At 44.4% G+C, this 20,759-nt stretch overlaps 1 protein-coding gene and 1 long non-coding RNA gene across 9 annotated transcripts in view; one reads left to right on the top strand and one right to left on the bottom strand.

The window, feature by feature from the left end:
* Positions 1-15,783, top strand: part of SEPTIN9 (septin 9) — a 217,685-nt gene extending 201,902 nt beyond the window's left edge. For all 7 annotated transcript variants that reach the window (XM_083487581.1, XM_083487584.1, XM_083487583.1 and 4 more), the window contains 5 exons: positions 7,005-7,122; positions 8,731-8,826; positions 9,207-9,303; positions 11,525-11,576; positions 12,490-15,783. In XM_083487581.1, the coding sequence (XP_083343707.1) occupies positions 7,005-7,122; positions 8,731-8,826; positions 9,207-9,303; positions 11,525-11,576; positions 12,490-12,628 (502 nt within the window). In that variant the 3' untranslated portion in view covers positions 12,629-15,783. The remainder of the gene's footprint in view (positions 1-7,004; positions 7,123-8,730; positions 8,827-9,206; positions 9,304-11,524; positions 11,577-12,489) is intronic.
* LOC310699605 lies at positions 4-19,419 on the bottom strand. Of its 2 annotated transcripts, none has more exons than XR_014522147.1 (4): positions 16,179-19,419; positions 7,152-7,340; positions 4,481-5,458; positions 4-4,197 (listed from the first exon to the last, which is right to left on the bottom strand). It is a non-coding gene; the product is annotated as an uncharacterized lncRNA (long non-coding RNA). The 2 variants fall into 2 exon arrangements; XR_014522148.1 differs by having other exon boundaries at positions 4-4,194.
* Positions 19,420-20,759: the final 1,340 nt, after the last annotated feature.

Raw genomic sequence — 20,759 nt, 5'->3', positions numbered from 1 at the left:
TCTCCTTTTGGACTGTACCACCTCCCTGTTTCCAAGAGGAGCAGAGCAAATAAATCTCATGCCCCAGATTCTAGATACTTACTTGCCTGCTACTGACACTTCCCTTTTTTGTCTCCTTGAGATTGGTTTCTTAGTACCTTTTTCTTTATGCTGAATTTTCTCAAACAGGGGTTCCTTTTGCAGCTCATGAGTCGGAACATTCATAGGGTGTAACGGTTGGAATATTGGGCTGTTTTGAGAGCCAGGTTCAAATCCTCGCTCACCCGTTTCTCAAGGTAACCTGCCTCATGGGGGGGAAAGAGGGGGTACACCATCAACCAGAGCTTTCCAAACTCTGTGTCACGATATGTTAGTGTGTAGGTGTGTCATCCGAATGCTCCCCACGCTCCTCCCAGGGCTGGAAGGGATTTAGTTTAACCTCCAATTTGCTTGTAAAACTGAATTACTGTGTCATGAAATGATGCATGTCTAAAAAGTGTGTCATCAACATGAAAAGTTTGGAAAGCTCTGCCATAAAACCTGGCAAATACGATCCTTTGGAGGAAGGAAGGGCAGGATAAAAAATAAATAAGAGATCATGAATGAAGACCAAATTCCACCAGTTGGTCCTGAGTCTTAATGTGAGTAAAGATTCTTATCTGGAACATGGCAAATGCTGACAATAGTCAGTCCCTGGCTTCAAACAGGCCTTAAAGCCTTGTTAGCACTATTTTGAGACACCCTTGTGCTCACACCCCTTTTCTGTTAGGGCTCTGCGATAGGTGCTGATTCCCAGCATGTAAAGGACCTGCTCCACACACACCCTCACTGGGAGTCAGTGTGTAAATCTACATTTCTCTTTCCCACGTATGTAGCCACTGAAACATTAGACTGCCCGTCTAATGGCGCCCCGCAGCTTTCCTCTCGCCCTGCTGCTTGCATGGTAATCGGTGCCTAGAAGTCTGCCTCATGTATTCCCCTTCTCCCAGGAACATGTGTTTCCAATATAGGAAATGGTTTTGAAGCTATGAGACACCCCATCACTGGCTTTCATGTCCCTGAAATTGCTTTTGGCTACAAGTAGTGTGATACCCCTGCTGGAGGTTAGAACTAGGTGTTCCCTTGGCAGCGGCCACAGACGGCTTGTTCTTGGGCTGTTGGTTTTCTTCGCCAATGTCAAAATGGATGTCTTGGGTTTTTTATATCATTGTGTGGGGTTTTTATCGTTGTGTTTTGAGTTGAGGACACAGACCTAGGGATGGGTGAGAACGTGTTTCTGAATGAACTTGAGTTGCAGCTTAGCTGGCAGGTTATGAATGGGGGGTGGGGGTGAGGAGCAGAAGAAAAACCTTAGTGAGGGACAGTAAAAAAGCACATGGAGAACTCTGGATCTCCTGATAGTTCTCAGTGCACTAGAACTTCTTTAGCATGGCGTATCATCCCACTTCAGTGGCTGCAGTTTGGTGACTGAAATTAGTTGTAACAAGGCTTTCCAATGGGAATGATAGTACACCTCACTTTCCCTTAACCAGTGTGCTGTAGTGGTTAAGAGTGGTAGATTCGTAATCTGGTGAACCGGGTTCCCGTCCCCGCTCCTCCACATGCAGCTGCTGGGTGACCTTGGGCTAGTCACACTTCTTTGAAGTCTCTCAGCCCCACTCACCTCACAGAGTGTTTGTTGTGAGGGAGGAAGGGAAAGGAGAATGTTAGCCGCTTTGAGACTCCTTCGGGTAGTGATAAAGCGGGATATCAAATCCAAACTCTCTAACCTGCCTGCTTATCATGGAATGCTAGTTTGGCACAGTCTGCTTGATACCGAATATAATTATATATTCCTGTAGGTTCAGAAGGGTGTGTGTGTGTGTGTGTGTGTGTTGGTAGGCAGAAGACTCAGCTTGCATGTAGATATGTCTTCGCTCTTTACAATCCTGCTTTCCCCCCACTCCTTCCTCAAGAGACCCAAGGCTGCTTCTGTTACTTTTTAGTCATACACAGATGTGTGTTGCTTGCATGTGTGTATTTCGCTGCCAGCCTATCCATGTCTGCCATGTTGTGAAATCTCCACAAATATTTTCATAATTGGGGGAATTAGAAGCTTGCTCCTCTCCACTTGTACCAGGGATGGGTCTCCAATTGATGTACACCGTATGCAAAATCTATAGCTGGAATAGCTCAGTCAGTAGAGCATGAGACTCTTAATCTCAGGGTTGTAAGCTCAAGCCCCATGTGGGGTAAAAGATTCCTATACTGCAGGGGGTTGGACTAAATGACCCTCACAGTTCCTTCCAACTCTGGGAGTCTATGAAATGCATACTTAACTTACCTTGTTAATGACAGAACTGTGGTGCAACTGGATCCTCTATTTGCTGTCAGGTTGTTCTTGGTTGGTAAATGTCATAGATGCTCCTCCACAGGGGTTGCTCACTAATCTGTGAAGTTTTTTTGGCAGACACCTAATGATGATTGGGCCGCTTGCCATATTCCTTTAGTTTGGAGTGTGAGAAGTGTATTTTATTCGTATTAAGAGACACATGGATGTGGTTATGCTGCGTAATCCAGAACCCAGCACCATACGCAGACTCCACTGGATCTCATACTTCAAAAACTAAAAGCTTATAGCCCTCAGAGTTGTGGAGAGAAGCATGGAAATAGCTGAGCAATATCATGGAAATATCATGTGATTCATGATGATGTCCATGAACTAGGAGGGATTTTCATGGGTCTTTCCTAGTCAGGAAACCACTGCAGGGAGAGAGGTGGTGTGGATGGCAGGTTATAGCCACCAAGGCATTCAGGCTTCCAGATACACAAAAGCCCCCAAACATGCCAATAAGATCAAAATATGTCTTTGGTTTCTCCCTCTTCTAATTAAGCCACCCGTGGGTTTTGGCACCATCTCTCTGCAAGGCATGCATTTTTCACACGCTGCCTGTATTAGCATATTATACATCAAACTTCAGTGCCTTTGAGACATGAGGCCAGCTTGCACTGAGCACTGCTTTCTGGGATGATGGAATTTGGATTAAATTCAATTCAGCTGAAGTCTATTTTTCTTTTTTCTTTTCTTTTTTGCAATAGTCATAAATATTTATCATATACTGAGACAGGCGAGAACCGGGAAAGCTCAGAGTGGCTTTTACGAGCCTTTTGAATCCCTTGCTCCAGTCTGTAAGCCAGAGCTATTGTCCCATCTCATTACAGCCCTAGTTTGACGGATTGCCTGCCCCTATCTCAAAACCGTCTACCAGCATTTGTGAAAGCTTCTCATTTTTAGCTTGCTCTAAAGTAGAACTTTTGTGCAAATCATCTGATGACTTCCCTGTCCTCTTGTAGCTGAGCTGTGCATCTGTGTTTCATATATATCAGGACGGGCCATTCTGAACGAGCAAGACTTGAGACCAGTCTGATGTTCCCCAGGACAGTAAAACTCATTTTTAAAGGGCCGAGTTATTTTATACTGGAGTGGAGGGATGGAGTGGCCAAGGTACTAACATTGCAAACACTCCCCACCTTATAAATTCACCATCAGGCTCTATTTTGACATCTGGAAAATCCAAGCGGTTGTGAATCAGGACACCTTCTTAACTCTGCAGCTCTACTGATGCTTGCTCCAGTACTCTGTATTTCTTTCTCTCTCTCTCTCCCTCCCTCCCTCCCTCTTCTCTTGCTTTGCACAGCTCACAAAGCCAAACTCTGGTTTACTGGGACTATGCAAATGCACAAGCTCCTAGAGGGGAGTTTGCAGCTGTTTTGCTCCTCTCTGGGCACATAGTTAAGCCATGCTTTGGCTTAGTGTGCCATTTATACCGGGGCTCATTGTTAACTATGAGCTTCAACAAAGAACAAATCTTGGGTAGGGGAAATATGGAAAACTTGCCCACAAGCCAGATCAGGTTTTTATTTATTTATTTAACAAAATTTATATACTACTTGATGGTTAGAGAACCTAACCATCTGCTGACTTAAGTGTGTCATCCAAACTAGGCCACCATGTGTTTGTGTTACAAGCTCCACGTCAGACTGTAGAGGCTGAGTTGACTCTGTGATTTCCTGATGTGGATGCTGATTTGAGAAACAGTACCATGATGTACAGGAACTTCTTGTCATCCTCTGTGCTCATAACTTCACTATGTGGTAAAGGGCTTGATTCTATGTCTGGAGGACAGCTTGTGTTGTGCCTTTTGGTGGATGGTGCGACATGTTTTCAGACACTGCCTGCTTCAGAGCAAAGGGATAAATGAAAACCAAAGCTGTGAGTCAGAGCTGAGTATCTAGTCTGGTGTGACACTGACTGTGAATCCATCTGCACAAATTGTATCATCACTAAAAACCATTAAAAGCATTATAGCATTATAAATATATAAAAAACATTATATTCAGCATCTTGACTAAAAGATGCTGAATAAAAGTGCAAAATTTAAGTGGTTTTAGTAGGTCATAAAAGAGCAAGTGACCATCTTAACCAGAACATCCTGTGTCACTGTGGTGCACCTGCACATACCTTTTAAATACAGGACTAAGTCATGCTGAATAGGGAGAATTCAATGCCATGATGTGTGGACTGTTCCTTCTGCACATGTGTGTCAGCTTGCTTGATGAAGTGATCCCCTGTGCACTATTCTGTGGGTTTTCCTGACCTCCCAAGGCAATTGGGGGGCATGCAAAGAGAAAAAAGAGAGGGGAAAGCCCCCAGTGTGTTAAGTCAAAGCCCTTGCACAGGGCTTCTGCTTATGGGGTGTGTTGGGTGAATCCCACTCATAGTTAACAACTTAGCTGCTTCCACACCATTTTTATGAGAGAGTGGCCTGTACAAGTGGCATCCCTCACCTTTTCTTCTGATGGCAGTACCACTTGCTTGGAAGATAATAGCTTTGGTAGACCCTGCCCCACCTTGCAGAACACTCTACTGTTCTACCTTCTGTGTTCGCACTCACACATCCCCTGAGTTTTCCTGCTACATAACATGCATAAATAAAAGGATGCATTGTGAGTCTTTTTCATCATGGTGATGAGGTTAGAAACAAATACTAGCAGTACTTATTTAGAAGATTTATAACCCACCTTTCACCCTCGGAATACTCAGGGTGCACTGTGACATTTAGCATAAAATACAAAATCCTGTGATGAAACAACCAGCAGAATCCTTTCAGGTACCTAAGGCCCATTTTAAATGGCCCAAGGTCTCTAAATTGGGTGCATCTCCTCAGCAAGCAGCCTCCTCTCTGGTATCCCACACTTGCCCTCATATGGCAGGCTGACACTGGGACCTTCATACTCACCTACCCAACTCTACTGTGGAGCACTCTTTCCAGGCGCTCACACTTCTCTGGCTTCTCTGCTTGTCATCCGTGTGTGTGTGCATGTAGAAGATGTTCAGTACTGTCATCGTCTCCTTGAGCTCTTCATTCTAACAGGCTCTGTTCTTCTGCTAGCGGCTTTTCCCTCCCTTGGCAAAGTGTGCCAAGCCACGTGCAGAAGCCTTGCAGGCCAAAAAGATTAAAAATAAAAATCCAATCAAAACTCTCATGTTCCTCTTTTTTTTCTGGAGGAGGGTGGTTGAATGGATCTGCCCCCCGTCCCCGCCAGGAGGCAAACTGGTAGGACTAGTAGAGGAAACAGCTTATAGCCCCTGCAGCCAGGATTTGCCCCTTTGCTTAGCTAGACCAGTGTTGATGCAAACTCAGGTTTAATTCGGTCCTGACTACCTTGCTGAGTGCAGAGTAGAGTAATAGTGCTGTGGCGCCGTGAAGCTGCTTAACTCGCTTTCAGGATTAATGCAAAAAACAAAGCACACTTTCTTTTTGTGGGTCATTGGTATGAAATGGCTACTCCCTGTAAACAGGCAGACCCAGCCAAGATATTTTGGAAAGCTGGTGGTGTGTGTGTGCGTGCACTTTTGGTCTGCTAAGCATTTGGCATTGTGTTCGTTGGCAAAAACAATCCCTAATTAGGAAGGCTTCTAGGAGCTGAAATTCTTGGGCCTTCTGTTTTTGCTGATTCCTGCACAGTGAGGGTGCTTCACACATGTTGATTTTTCCTATTTGGATTACCACTCCCCTAGATCACCCCGCACCCCCAAAAGCTTTTATGCAGTGTATGGTCAATCATAAGTGACAGATGTGCCTGTGGTGCGGATGCACATAAGACAAAGAAAACAACATATTTGTCCCATGTAGCAGTGATTAAAGCTACTCCATCCAATAATCCACCTCCATATTTTTCTGCAAATGCATGTGACGTGTAGCAAATTCCTAACCCATAATGCTCAGTTTGTTTGTCCATTGCATTTATTCTTGCCACTCAGAGTGGCATACAAAGGGGTTAACCCTGTTTTTTCCTCTTAGTAACCCTGTAGAGTAGGCTGGGCTGAGAGAATGACTTGAACCTGTGACTCCACAGGCCAAGAAGCATCCATTGTGCATACACTAGCAGGATTTATAGCTGCATATAAGGTGGAGAGAAATGTAATCTGTCTTGAGACTTAGGGCCAAATTAGCGAAAACACACTTCTTTTTTTAAAAAGTAAACGGGGGGGGGGGCTTTAACCCTTTGTCCTCAATGTAGCCCTGGTCTAGGACATCTAGTCCATCTAGCAACAATGTCTATGTCTAAAATGCTTAAATGTGTTCAGGTGTAGTTTGCTCTCACTTGCTCTTTGTCTGTTGCAATCATCATATATCTGTTGGTGGCAATTGCCACAAATGCTTCCAGGAAAACCACCCTGCAATGTACGCCTCACAGACAGGCACTGTCTGGCTCACCTGGTCATGAAGGCCTGCTTCATAACCAGCAGCCTAAGTGATCAACTTACAGCGACCAAATAGCGTTTCCAGTCCCCATTTGGTTACCTATTGAGAACGTAGTCATGTTAGAGGCAAGAGGATACCTGACTGGTGGGGCAGAAGGACCAGAGCCTTCACCCACCTCTACTTCACACCCTAGATCAGTTGGGAAGTGGAATGTCTTATGTCTCAGCATCCTTGGTCTCCTTTTCATTTTAAGAAGTCCTTTTATTTTGCTTTTAGCCTCCGGCCGCTGGACATTGAATTCATGAGGCGCCTGAGCAAAGTGGTCAACATTGTCCCTGTCATCGCCAAAGCAGACACATTAACGCTAGAGGAGAGGGACTACTTCAAGCAAAGGGTAAGAGGGATGGTGCCTTCTTCTCTGACCTTTCTGAGGATCTAGTGTCCTCTCCTGCTGCTTCCCCTGTGCAGGTCTCTGAATCCCAGTCGCTGGCTAGGAGCCCAGCACATTCCTCGGGCCGCAGCTCAGAGCAATTTTGCATGGTGAGACGAAAAGGTCTTCATTGATCTCCAAGCCATTGCATGTATTTCTCTTGGCTTGGTCTCTCTCTCTCTCTGTGGAGAAGGAATAAATTCAATTTCCCATTCTGATTCTTTTTCCTTCTGCAAATCTTTCTCCTGGATTTTAAAGACAGTCCAGGCCTGCTGTCCAAATGGCTACAGAAGTGTACCATCAACCCCCTGCTTTTTCCACCTAACTCTGCAACATATGCCCAGCCATGTGACTAATAACTTAAGAGGTGTATATGCTGCTCTCATCCTGCTCTGGCTACCTATCCTTCTATCTTCCATTGCTACCTTTTGACCCAGTAACTGGAAATTAACCCTGAATTTCTCCTTGTACAGTCGTACCTTGGATCTCAAACACCTTGGCTCCCAAACAAATCAGTTCCTGAACGATCGAAACCCGGAAGTGAGTGTTCCAGTTTTCGAACGATATTTGGAAGTCGAAAGTCTGATGCCGCTTCTGATTGGCTGCAGGAGCTTCCTGCAGCCAATCAGAAGCCATGCTTTGGTTTCCAAATGTTTTGGAAGCCGAATGGACCTCTGGAATGGATTCTGTTCGACTTCCAAGGTACGACTGTAGTAGGAAATTGAGGGCATGGGTCAATTTCCAACCATTGTTGCCCTTGGAGTAAAACATCTGTTTGTGAAGCTGCATTAAGCAGCATGGATCAAGGAGATGTACCAAAAATGTCACCCTCAAACTTTAATGCTCCTTAGAACTGCACTGCACTTAGTATTTAATATTGTATCTCCACCTTCTCCAACCGGGTGTCATTTAACCAAGAGCTGTACTCTGCAGGGTATATGCAAGATCCTGGACTCTGCTTTTCATACAGAACAGGGACTGGGTAGCTTGTGGCTCTGCAGATGTTGTTGGACTCCAAACTCCCACTAGTCCATGTCAGCATGGCCAGTGGGGGTTGGAGTTGGAAGAGCCCAGGTTGGAAAAAGCCAATTTATCTAGTCAACTATCTAGTTGTTGTTTATTTACGATAAGGAAGGAACCCTTCCTTGGAACCCAAGGCACGCTGTCCATCAGTTTCCCAAGTCTTTTCCCAGATGCTGTTCAGAACTCAGGCACCCTTACCATTGGTAAGGTTTCTACATCATGGGCCTCAGACCATGGCAGCAGCTGGCTTGATGAAGAACATGGCCACATACTGCGATTCCCATCTGCTCCAGTTTGAGGACTCCACTGTTGGAGCAGTGTGCCTCTGAATACCAGATGCTGTAAAGTGGGCTCAGGTCCACATTCCTGGCTTCCTATGGGCATCTGGGCATCCACTGTGAGATTGGGGTGCTAGACTAGGTGGGCCAATGGCCTGATCCAGCAAAGGTGTATTTACATTCTTATGATAGCTTTTTCAATAAAGGTATTTTATTAGCATTTCTGACTAACCACAGGCTTCTTCTGTTCCCTGCATTGTTTTTCCCACAGATCACAGCAGATCTCCTTGCCAATGGCATTGATGTCTACCCACAGAAACAGTTTGATGAGGACTCTGAAGACCGACTAATAAATGAGAAATTTAGAGTAAGTGAGCGGTCTTTTCTTAACACTTGTTTAGCATTTGCTCGAAGGCAAACAGAGCCTAAAGCATCCTTCTCAATGGTCATTTGTCAAGGAAAAGAATACTTAAGTGAAAAGTCAGTTTTGCCTGTGAAATTCTCAAAATCGCTCATCCCTCATGAGCCAGTGTCCAGGAGAGGCTTGCCTAGTTTGGCTGGGTGACCCTCTTAACCTGTTTCACTGGCTCAGAAGAGCTAAAGTGGATGTTGGAACTCTCTGAAATAAAGGAGTATGTGGTGGTGATAGTGGTGGTGGGGTAACAGGAATTAACACATTTCCGACTTAATGAAGAAGGGTTGGATTTCATGAGCCCCAATTTCTGACACTTAGCAATTTAACTGTAGGAAATGATCCCGTTTGCTGTGGTGGGCAGTGACCAGGAATACCAGATAAATGGAAGGCGAATTCTGGGAAGGAAGACAAAGTGGGGCACAATTGAAGGTAAGAGCTCTTTCTCCTGTCTCTTGCTTCCTAGTCATCTTTAAACCGTTAACGACTGCCAAAGAAACACCTTAGAGGCCCATCCAATCTCCTGGGCTGCAACAGCACTCCCCCCCCCAGTGGTCATCAGTAGGGCTGTGCAGAGCCCCGCTGATCTGCTGCAGGAACAATCTGTGACAGGCCTATCCACCTTGGAGGCCCCTGGGGACACCTACCTTTCCCAGGATCCATCCCTAAGAAATTTGAGGGAGCAGGACTCAGGGTTTGTTTGTTTTTAAAATAAAAAAGTTAAAATAGGATTTAAAAGTATGGTCAAGATGAGGACCGCACGGGATCAGATGCTCTTGCTTGCCAGCTGGCAAACTGGAACATCTGATCCTGCACAATGCTGCTCCTTTGTGAGCAGCTTCCCTGCACATGAGGGAAACAAACTGCTTGTGGAGGAGCAAGAGTCAGCACTGGTTCCTCTCACTGCTGGCAAGAGGGGCTATTTGATCCTGTGCAGTGTTGCTCCTTTGCAAGTGGCTTCTCTTCATGCAAGGGAAGTTGCTCTGCTCATGAAGAAGTAGCAACTGGCACCGCTCAGGGTTGGTGCAGAAAAGCTGCTTCCAAAGCAGTGGCTGCACCCCCATAGGATTGATGCCTCTATTCAGCTGAGCAGAGGCATTGATCCTGCAAAGTCATCAGGCACCTGGAAAGACGCAGCCGCTGGTAGGGTAGGTCTCAGCCTTTTCCTACAGTTTTCCTGCCCTACCTGTCTTTCCTTCCTGCCTGATACCCCAACCCCTGACAGCCAAGGGCCATCAAACCTGCCTCACAGCAATCTGTGGCTTGGGCATTGGCCAAATCTCTACTGCGACTGTGGCCTCCCCTGTAACTAAGACTAAGTGCATGCAAATTAAATAAGCACACATTGCCTCCCTATTTGATCCCTGCTTCTGCTTCTCTCTATTTTTCCTTTGTGGTGCCCCTGTGTTGAATTTTAGGCTGTAAACTTCTTGGACCAACCCTGTGTACTGATGATGCCGTATAAATACTAAGGATTTAATTCATGCTAAATATAGGATCTTAATACAACTGGGAGAGTATATTTGGTAGGCAGGAGATATTTGTTTATTATGGAAGCCACTTTGAGAGAGCTTTACTCTTAAATATTTGAAATGAAATGAAAGTCATGGACCTTAGGCCAGGCTGCTGAGAAAAGCCCCTTTAACTGGTAGATTTGGGTGGGGAATTAGTAGACTGCGCAAGCGCACTGTATGATGAAAACCACAAATCCAGAGCCTTGTGAGCCTGCTTTGCCCCAGACCCTGTAGATTATTAAACAAGGGCAGAGTCAGTTACAGATACTCAGGTACCTTTTGGAATATGCAAGAGTATCTCATATACTTCGGCTACTACAGCTACTCTTGACTACTCCACAAGCTTTCATGGGGTGTCTGAATGGCGCTCATAGATCGCCACAGTTTGAGAAACTTGTGATTTCCTACAGGAAATGTTTGCAGTGTGTTCCCTCAAAATTGCCTCTACCGTGTCAACTGTAACATCAAATGATTCCCCTCCCCCGTTTTACTCTTTTTGTACATCTAGCGGCACAAGCTACACTTGTTGCCACCTTTTTATTTCTGTGGGTTTTTCTCATTTGTGATTCTTTGGCTCCTTAGAAGCATTTTTCTCAAAGCAGGGTTTCTCTGAGAAGAAAGGCAGTTCATTTTAAGCCTTCTGGTTCCCCCCTGTGGCCAATCCTTGGTAACTCATGAAATCAGTGAGGCCATCACAAAGCAGGGTCTTCTTGGACTCATGACACTTGCCTTGTTGCCTATATATAAATGATTGAGAGTGGGGACACTCTACACACACTCTGTAAAGAGAGAGTCCCAAGGCAACGCTGTTTAGACACTGTGAAGAACTTGTCCTGTTCCTCAAACCCAGGGGGTGAGGAACCGGCTGTCTTCCAGATGTTGTTAGACACCCAACTCCCATAACCCCTGACCTTTGGCCATGCTGGCAGGGGCTAATGAGAGCTGGGAGCCCAACAACATCTAGAGGGCACAGCTAGCCCTGTTCTAACCTATGCTAGATCTTCAAGGGCCACTATTGAGAATTTAAACTATGCTCCAGACACTTGCAAGTTCTTTGGGTATTGATGTGGTTTGTGAATCTGAAGTCTAGTGTGTATTGATTTTGTGCTCATATCAAGTATTGTATCCTTCTTTTACAGTTGAGAATACAACGCATTGTGAGTTCGCATACTTGCGGGATCTCTTGATCAGGTTGGTAACAGTTTCAAGGGAGAAAGAGGTGGGGGGGGGTGTTAATTCAAGATTCCTTAATTTTGTTTCTGCGATTTAAGAGTAGAATATGTACAACTTTGGTGTGTGTGTGTGTGTGTGTGTGTGTGTGTACACACACAAGTATTTCCACAGATGCACATGTGTGTAATGTCTATTTATCTGAAGTAGCATCACAGCCAATGCATCCTGGATGCTACCACCCCACAGCTGGTACTGCTGCTAGTAACTCATTTATTTATTTGTAAATAAAAGTATTTTTGCACCACCATATCATAAAATACCAGGGCAGTTTATACAACATTTAAACATAAAACTCCAATAAAAACAATATAGGTAACCATTAAAGTGGCTGGCTAATAAAAAAAAAACCCACCTAAACAGCTGTAAAAGCTTGTCAGCATAAAAAGGTCATCAATGGATGCCTGCAAAAAGTGAGTCTGCCTGCCAAATCTCTGTTGGAAAAGTGTTCCAGCAATACCATGTGCCCAACTCCTGGTTGAGGCCAGTTGTCCCTCTGTAACCTAGGAGGCAACTAGCAGTGATGATCTCAGTGAACCAGTTGGGATATGAGGGTTCAGGCGCTTATTAAGGTATCCTGGTCTACTATACTTACTTCCCATGGCAGCACTCAGCTGCCCTGTCATAGGAATCTGACAAAGAGAGACCATCTGGGTCAATCTACCCCAGTGCTGTCCATTCTAACTAGCAGCAGAGTTTCAGGCAGGGGTCTGCCAAAGTTACTGAAGATGTCAAGAGCAGCATCTCAGATTTTGCATCGGCAAGGCACTGCTTTTACAGCCCTTCTCTGTTACATTCCTGTGTCAAGCTGTTGTTGATTTTATTTCCAACATCAGAAAGATCTCTTTTTAATCCTCTCTCCTCCTTCCCGTAGGACACACATGCAAAACATCAAGGACATTACCAGTAGCATCCATTTTGAAGCCTACAGAGTCAAACGCTTGAATGAAGGCCAGAATATGCTCTCCAATGGCGTAGCTGACAAAGAGGAGTTGGTGGCCAATGAAATGTAACACTCCATGCCTAAGCAAGGACCCAGCCTGCTCTCTTCCTCTCCCCCTCCCGCCCCACACTTTTCTTTTCGTTAAAAAAAAACAAAACCCAAGAAAAACCCCATATAAACTCTATGCCACTGTTGTTTTCCCCTCTCCGCCAACAGTACCCAAGCTGCTGACATTAACTGACCAAATAACAGTACTTTTCTGTAATAAATGTAGTGTCTTTCTCTTTTCTAGTGTCTGTGATGTGAAACATCTATTCTGTTCTTCTGTGTAGGCTGTAGTTACTGATCCCTAGGGAGGGGATGAGGTTGAGAGGGAACCTCAACAGGATATGCATTGGTTTGATGTTTTACTTTAGTTGTGGCATCCTTGCCATAGGTCCTTTACTGTGATAGGTGAGTGTCCCTTTCTTGAAACTCTGGGGGAGCTTCTACTAAGGCTGAGATGGACATTGTTAGAAAGCACAGACTGACCCCTGTCCCCTTTGGTCAATTGGGAGGTGAACTGTAAGTTTCATAGACAGCTGCCCTAGTGTTGAAGTTGAATGTGATACCTTGTGTTGTGCCATGAGTTGAAGCTATTAAGTATGGGGCACAGGGCTGCGTGAAAGAGAGAAGAAGGTGTCGCACATTCCATATCCTATCCATGCAGTTTCACCTCCAGTTAAAGCAACAAAAGTTGCAATCCTGACCAGGTGATCTGGATGAGGAAGCTTTCATTAGCAACTTGGTTGATACAGGCCTGGTGAGGCACTGGTGGATGCTAGGTCAGACATGCCACCAAAGCATCTCCCCACCCTTATGAAAGTGAGAGAGAAAAGAGAGGTGCTCCTGTCTGCCTTCTTTGTTTCAGTGGTTCAAGTCTATGGTAATCTTCCTCTTGAGCCACTTGATTTCCTAGTGCCAAAGGTTTATTGTTCTGTAAACCAGAGTGAGAAGGGGAAAAGCATTGTATGTTTGTTTTTAGTGTGTGTGTGTGTGTGTACGTGTGTTTGTGTTCCTCTCTCTTTTGTATCTTATCTCCACCCATTTCAAGTGAAGATTTTCATGACCTAGATAAAAGTTTTTTAACGTGATGGTAGAGTGAATGGAGTATTATCAGAAGGCACAATTCCACCCAGCACTATGCACATCTTACTCCCTGCATGTCTGATCTATATCCCCTTTCCTTTTAAAAAAAGCCAGCAATAATAGGGAGCCAGCTTGCTCACTGGAGAAAAGGTCTACTATGGGATCAAATGTAAGTCACCTTGATTCTTAGGACATTCCTCTCCTCCCCAATCCCCCTGTCCCTTTAATCTCAGCTGAAAAGAGTTCAATCTTTCGAGCTCTTGTTTTAACCTGTTTCTTATTTAAAATGTTAGAGAGGCTATGGGGTGTGTGTGTTCCTGGCTGTTTCTCATTGTGCAGCTTTATGTGTGTATAACTTTTCTAACTATCTGTGGCTAAAATTCCTTAGGTCTGCACATATAGATGGGCCATGCATGCAAAAAGGGATAGGGAACCTGTAATCTTGCAGATGCTGTTGCTCAAACCCCAACTCCCATCATCCCTGAGCAATGGGCAAGCAACAACATCTGCAGAGCCACAGGTTCTCCACCCCCTGCTCTGTATTAAATGCTGAGCCCCAGGATCTTGCATGCATTCTGCAGTAATGCATGGCCCTTGGTTAAGCACACAGCTTAATCTAAGATTGTCAATTTACACAATACAATTTTCCAGATGATCTCTGTGCTTGAGGGTGGTTGTGAAGTAGGGATCATGTGGAAGCTGTTTGCCCCATCAGCTGGCCCGAATACTTGAGGTCCTATGCCTACTTTCCATGCCACATTTTAATATTGAAGCAAAGTTGTGCCAGTTGCTCAAAGGGTTCTTTTTAACATTGATTTCATTCGAATACTTCAGTCAGTCTTAACTCCAGTAGTCAGGCAACTAAACTCTGACAAACCCAGAAGTTCATTTGTGCAACCCATTTGGTTCATTTGTGCAACTTCCGGGTTTGTCAGAGGAAACATCTCTTTACAGAGAAAGGGGGAAAGAACTGCTTGCTAAACACTTACCCGATTTGGAGGGGCAGAGGCCATGTTCACAGTTATGGAAGAATAACCAAGAGAACCAGCAGTCACAGCTTTCTCTTCCTCAGACAGCAAATGTTAAGTAGCCAGCTCTATAGAACCACCAACTCTTGTGCCATGTGCAGAAGACTCTCATCACAGCTCCTTTTCCAAAGTGGAAAGCTCTGAGCCATGCTGCCCTCTTGTGGAGCTGCAAAGAACAGAACGGGCATGCTAATGCCTGGCTTTCAGAAAAGGCAAATGATAAGTTTTCATCTTGCTCTCACTGGCACTGATGTAGCCCACTCTCAGCATGCCTAAGGGGAATGCTTCACACTTTAACACACAACACACAGGGATCTCAGCCAGTGGCCACTTTCGTCTTGCATGTCCTTAGGATGCAAGCCTACAAACTGACTCTAACCAAGACTTCCCAAGAGCTTACTTGCTGCTTCCACAGTGTTCCCTGACAAATGCTTTCCTTTATGACTCAAAAACTGTGTCAGGCATTTAGTTCACTTGTTTTGCCACTCATGGCCCCCAATGGATGTATCTGCACATATTCTTTGCTCAGAGGCACTCATACGTTGTTGTTGTTTTTGTGTTGCAAGTTAAATCTAAGCCTGCCATGTTAACTTTTTGTGTTGTGCCTCCCAAACGTAAAAATGAATAAACGGAGGACTCTTTACTGAGCTGTGTTAAGCTGAGGAAAATTATTTTTTTTACTTGCTGACTTGCTATATTTTAGCAAAATAAAAATTGTATTAACTAAAAATATATATATTTCAAGTGTTTAAGACTATGAAAAGGGTAATAGAGAATGTCTCTTGGTTTTTTAGATGCACTTCAGCAACATAAAAATTAAAATGCATTGTATCTCGTTTGCCAATATCTCAGCCAGCGAAAGCAAGACAAAAATGGCTTTCTCCTTTTATATTGTACTTCGGGGCGGGGGGAGGTTTTACCGAATGAAACCAAAAAAAATAAATCATCCAAATCTATTAAAAAATGGCCTTTTTGAGGATTGTATGCATTATGACAAATTTAGTTCTGTTTTGTATAAATAATAGTGTTTAATATGTATTTCCCAAAAATAAATGTTTCAAATGGAAAATGTCAGAAGGATTATTGTTGTCTTCAGGGCCAAAAGGTATATTTTCTGTAAGCTTTACCTGTGAACTACGCTTTTGCCCAACTGCTCTCCCAGCTTCTAAAGGTTCTTTTGCAAATGGACCAAACGTTGCAACAAATATGGGGTGGTGAGAAAGATAGTAACTTATTTTGCAGAGATGCTTGATTGTCTCTCCCCCTGCCCCCATCTTCAGTGCAGAAGCAGTATGGCAGATTGCCGTTCCTGAACTGATATTTTCAGGAACGGAATCTGACGGAATTGAGGCAAATAGTGGTGATGCAAGTTAAAAAGTAACCAATCACTGTACCACTTGATTGTAAAGCAACAACACCCCAAAACCTTTAGGTGGTTTACAACATATGCAGATGAGGTCTTACCAACTGGTCCTGGGAAAGGGATCTTGGGGTGGTAGTGGTGGTCCATAGCTCCATTAAAGGGTTGACCCAGTGCATGGCAGCTGTGGAAAAAAATGAATGCCATATTAAGGATTATTACAAAAAGGATCAAAAATATAACTCCATTATTGTAATGACTTATCAGTTACTAACAGCACATATATTGGTCAAGAAGAAAACACAGCACATAAAACACAATAAAATATGTTAAGCATACTATTGAATGTAAAATATTAAAAACAATGAGAAATACAAAATAATTCACATTGTAAAAAACAAGGTATGGTGTTAATAATTTTAAAATTAAGACAAACTTGGCATACCGTGTGCATTTCTAGTCACCTTGCCTCAAAAATGATACCACAGAATTGGAAAAGTTGCAGAAAAAGGCAACCTAAATTATCGAGATGCTGAAGAAACTTCCATATGTGGAAAGGTTTCAGCAGTTGGGGCTTTTCAGGTTAGAAAAATGGTGAGAGGAGGGACATGATAGAGGTGTATTAAATGAAACAAGGTATGGAATAAGTGGACAGAGAGGTTCTTCTCCCTTTCTCATACTTTTAGAGCCTGTGTTCAGTTGGCTCTACCACCTTCAGCCACAGCCCAAAAATAAATCTACCAAACTGGGCATCGCCAGCACAGTACAGTCATACCTTACTCCATATTTCTATGTAGTTTTGTCCTCCGGCCCGAGCCAGCAGCAACAGGAGGAGGTGGAGCAGAACTCCACAGGAAGTGTATGAAGAGAGGCCAATACATTCCTCGTTGCCATTCTGTAGGATCATCCTAGCAGCATGAGGCGAACAATTCGAGCATGGCCCCCAAACAGTTGTCAGTGACTACACTTAAAAACACTTCTTGGTTAATAAAAAACAAGGGATCCTGTGGCACCTTTAACAACTCACCCATTTTTTGTGGTGTAAGATTTCCTGGGCCATAGCCCACTGTATCACATTATTGCTTTTAAAAGCTGGGCTCTGACCCAAGAAAGCCTTTGCCACAATAAATCTGTTAGTCTTTAAGGGACCAATTCTGACTTGGTTGATTTTTCTGTAGCAAACTAATATGGCTTCTCCCATCACCACCCTGCTCCGTATCTTCTTGAACTATGGTATCAAATGCTACCAAAAAACGAATTTTATCTTTTCGATCTTATTGTCTTAACATTTATATTGTTTTCCATAGTGTGGGTTGCAGACATTAACAACATCTCCATCCTTCAAGACTGTGCATGTTTGCTGAGCCATTGGTGGGAGGAAGACAAATGATATTATATGCCAATTTTATAGATTTGACACTACTGCAATCCATTTTAGGCTTAGACCTAGAGAAAGGCCGTAGCTCAGTGAGCAGGACCTAGCTCTGCTTTGCATGCAGAAGGTACCAGGTTCAATCCCCAGCATATCCAGGTAGGACTAGGACAGACTCCTGTACAAAACCATGGACAGCCACTGGCAGCCAGTGGAGAGCATATTGAGTTAGACAAACCAATGGTCCAATTCTGTATAGGGCAGCTTCCTATGAGTTGGGTGGTAGAATCATTTGGCAACTGAATGGTAGTGACTCCTTGTTGCTGTATCCAAAAGTCCCTTGTACTGTGCAGTGAGACTTCCCTTCCTGTAGCTCTAAAATTCTGTGTAACCTGGGATATTCAATGTGGGGCACAAGTGGCACCAATGACACAGGTGTGTGTGCCTTTGTCTCTGCAAGGCTTACCAATGTAGATCACACTAGGACACTATAGATCATTCCATTCATACCTTGCCTCTTCTCCCTTTTCTCCAATGAGCTAAACGCAGCATATGTGACAGCTTCCAACACACACACACTTTATCCACACAGCAACCCTGTGAGGTTGTTCTGTCTGACACATTTATAAACCAAAGGTTCAAAGCAGAAAACAAACTACATACAACCAAAAGCTACATACATACTGCATACAACCAAAAACTTACATTGCTAACATTTAAAATAAGACTCCCTGGACCAAGCCACTCCTATCGTTTGAAAGTCAACTGATTTTCTAAGTGTACATGCTTTGCAAAAAAAAAATTTTAATGTGCACACGTGTGCTGGATGACAGGTTGGGAATGTAGCGCACACAGAGATACAAGCCACAACTGAAATTAGGGAGACGATCTAGGGGTTGAGTTGCATTTATTTTCCTGGTGCATTTTTATATTTTACCCCCACCCCACCCATAGAACCCATTTCATAAAACGCAATTATTCCAGGTGGCTGCCATGATTATTTGGTCGGAATATTACTGTATTTCAATAAAGCTTATTTGGAAGTGGGGGCACAGGCATTGTTTACTGTTTGCTGCCTTAATGGAGGAGTGTGAGACGCTTCTGCAGTGTAGGGTGGGGGTCTTGTGGAATTCTTGACATCCCATTTGTCATCCTATCGAAAGGAGAGGGGAGAGAGAAAACACAGAGATAAACTTGTCTGCAGGACTGACTCCAGCCAGGGGCTGTTGTCAAGGAACATCCAGTTTGGGGTGGGGGGGGGGAAGAGGAATGGGACCTGTGACAGAGAGGGATCTCTGTTCGGGATGAGTGGCCCCATTGCACCACGCGACTCCTGTTTAAAAGAGGACCCGCCATAAATATTAAGAATAAAAGAGAACATAAATAATTAAAGCAGCTCAGAGTAAGTGGCTCCTGAAACGTCTGCCTGCTTTAAAAACTAATTACTTGGAGGGTAATCACCACCAGAAGCTGCATATATTTACCCACAATGCTTCCTGTCCTTCCTTCCTACATCCCCCCCCCTCAAATTCTTCTCTATCTCCTAATCATTATCTGAGACATTAATATTCAGAATTCTCTTTTCATCCACATCACACCATAAACTGTGCTGGACTCTTCCATCTCTCTGATTAATAACTTCATTGGAGCCTTATCCCAAAATGCTATAAATCCTCTCTAGAAATAACAACACAGGCGCCGGTGGCAGAAAGCACTGTAGCTTCCAAAGGGGCAGGACTGTCAGTCCTGAAAGGAAAGAGTAGAGTTGCTATACAGAAGAGACGAAGGTGCCTTGCTAAAGAAACGCTGGGCCCACTGCCCCTTTCAATGAATGCACTAGCTTCCTATGTCTGATGTGTGAAGAGGGCTAAGGAAACTTAGAAATGATGCACAGTTCGTTGTTGACAAAGCTACTGGCAGGAAGGTTCTTATTTATATATCATTAAAATGCTTCACCACTATTGCAAGTTATACCCAACTTCGATGGACAATAAAAGAACCAAAAGCAATGCTCATCTGTTAGTGAGAGATTAGGAAAGTATGCATACTTAATACACTTATTGTATATTTATTTACCAACACAAAGGTGAAAATGCTAATTCATAAAAGGGTAGCAAGATGTTACTACAGAACTTGGTGCAAATGTCTGCCAGAAAGATAACTACCTTCTCCAATACATGTACAGTGGTACCTCAGGTTAAGTACTTAATTCGTTCCGGAGGTCCGTACTTAACCTGAAACTGTTCTTAACCTGAAGCACCACTTTAGCTAATGGGGCCTCCTGCTGCCGCTGCGCCGCCAGAGTATGATTTCTGTTCTCATCCTGAAGCAAAGTTCTTCACTTGAAGCACTATTTCTGGGTTAGGAGTCTATAACCTGAAGCGTATGTAAGCTGAAGCGTATGTAACCTGAGGCACCACTGTATAACCCATCAAATCAGGACATACCGTATTTTTCGCCCCATGGGACGCACCTACCCATAGGACGCACCTAGTTTTTTGGAGGGGGAAATAAAGAATTTTTTTTTACCCCCCCCCCCGGCACGGGTCTGGCACGGGGGAAGCCCGAGCTTCCCCCAACCCCAGCCCCCAGAACAGCCTGCTATCCGCAAGCCTAGGGAGCCACGCCAGTCTCCCCATGCTTGCGGAGAGCTGCGCGAAGCCCGGGCGCGCTCTTCAGTGCGACCCAGGCTTCGGAATGCAGGCAGCTCTGCACAACCTTTGGGAGCCCGGCGCGACTTTGCACCAGGCTCCCTAGGGTTGCACAGAGCTGCACGAAGCCCGGGAGTGCAGGCAGCTCTGCGCAACCCTCGGGAGACCGGCGTGGCTTCACGCCGGGCTCCCGAGGGTTGCGCAGAGCTTCCTGAAGCCTGGAGAGCGAGAGGGATCGGTGCGCACCGACCCCTCTCGCTCTCCAGGCTTCAGCGAAAGCCTGTATTCACCCCATAGGACGCACACACATTTCCCCTTCATTTTTGGAGGGGGAAAATTGTGTCCTATAAGGTGAAAAATACAGTAAGTACTTTAGGGAAAAATTACATTCCTGTCCCCGTATCTTCCATATTGCATGTAATTTTCAGGTGAAATTAAATGTGGAAGGGCAAGGTGTGGTGTGTAGTTTTATTTTCAATATCAGAAGGCGAGTTTCAATGTCCTTATTTTCCAGGCGTATTTGAGTCAATTCCAAGGGGCAGTAGTTTCAGAGATCAAAAGGTCAAACAAGTGTTGAAGGATGAGGCAATGAAAGTGTTAAAAGTCCTGGGAAAAATAAATTGTAAGAATGGTATTTTGAGTTCTATTTTCCTGATCCTGAG

The sequence above is a fragment of the Podarcis liolepis genome (assembly GCF_965112155.1).
Source record: "Podarcis liolepis genome assembly, chromosome: 2".
Lineage (NCBI taxonomy): Eukaryota > Metazoa > Chordata > Lepidosauria > Squamata > Lacertidae > Podarcis > Podarcis liolepis.
This window is presented reverse-complemented; position numbering and strand designations above follow the sequence as displayed.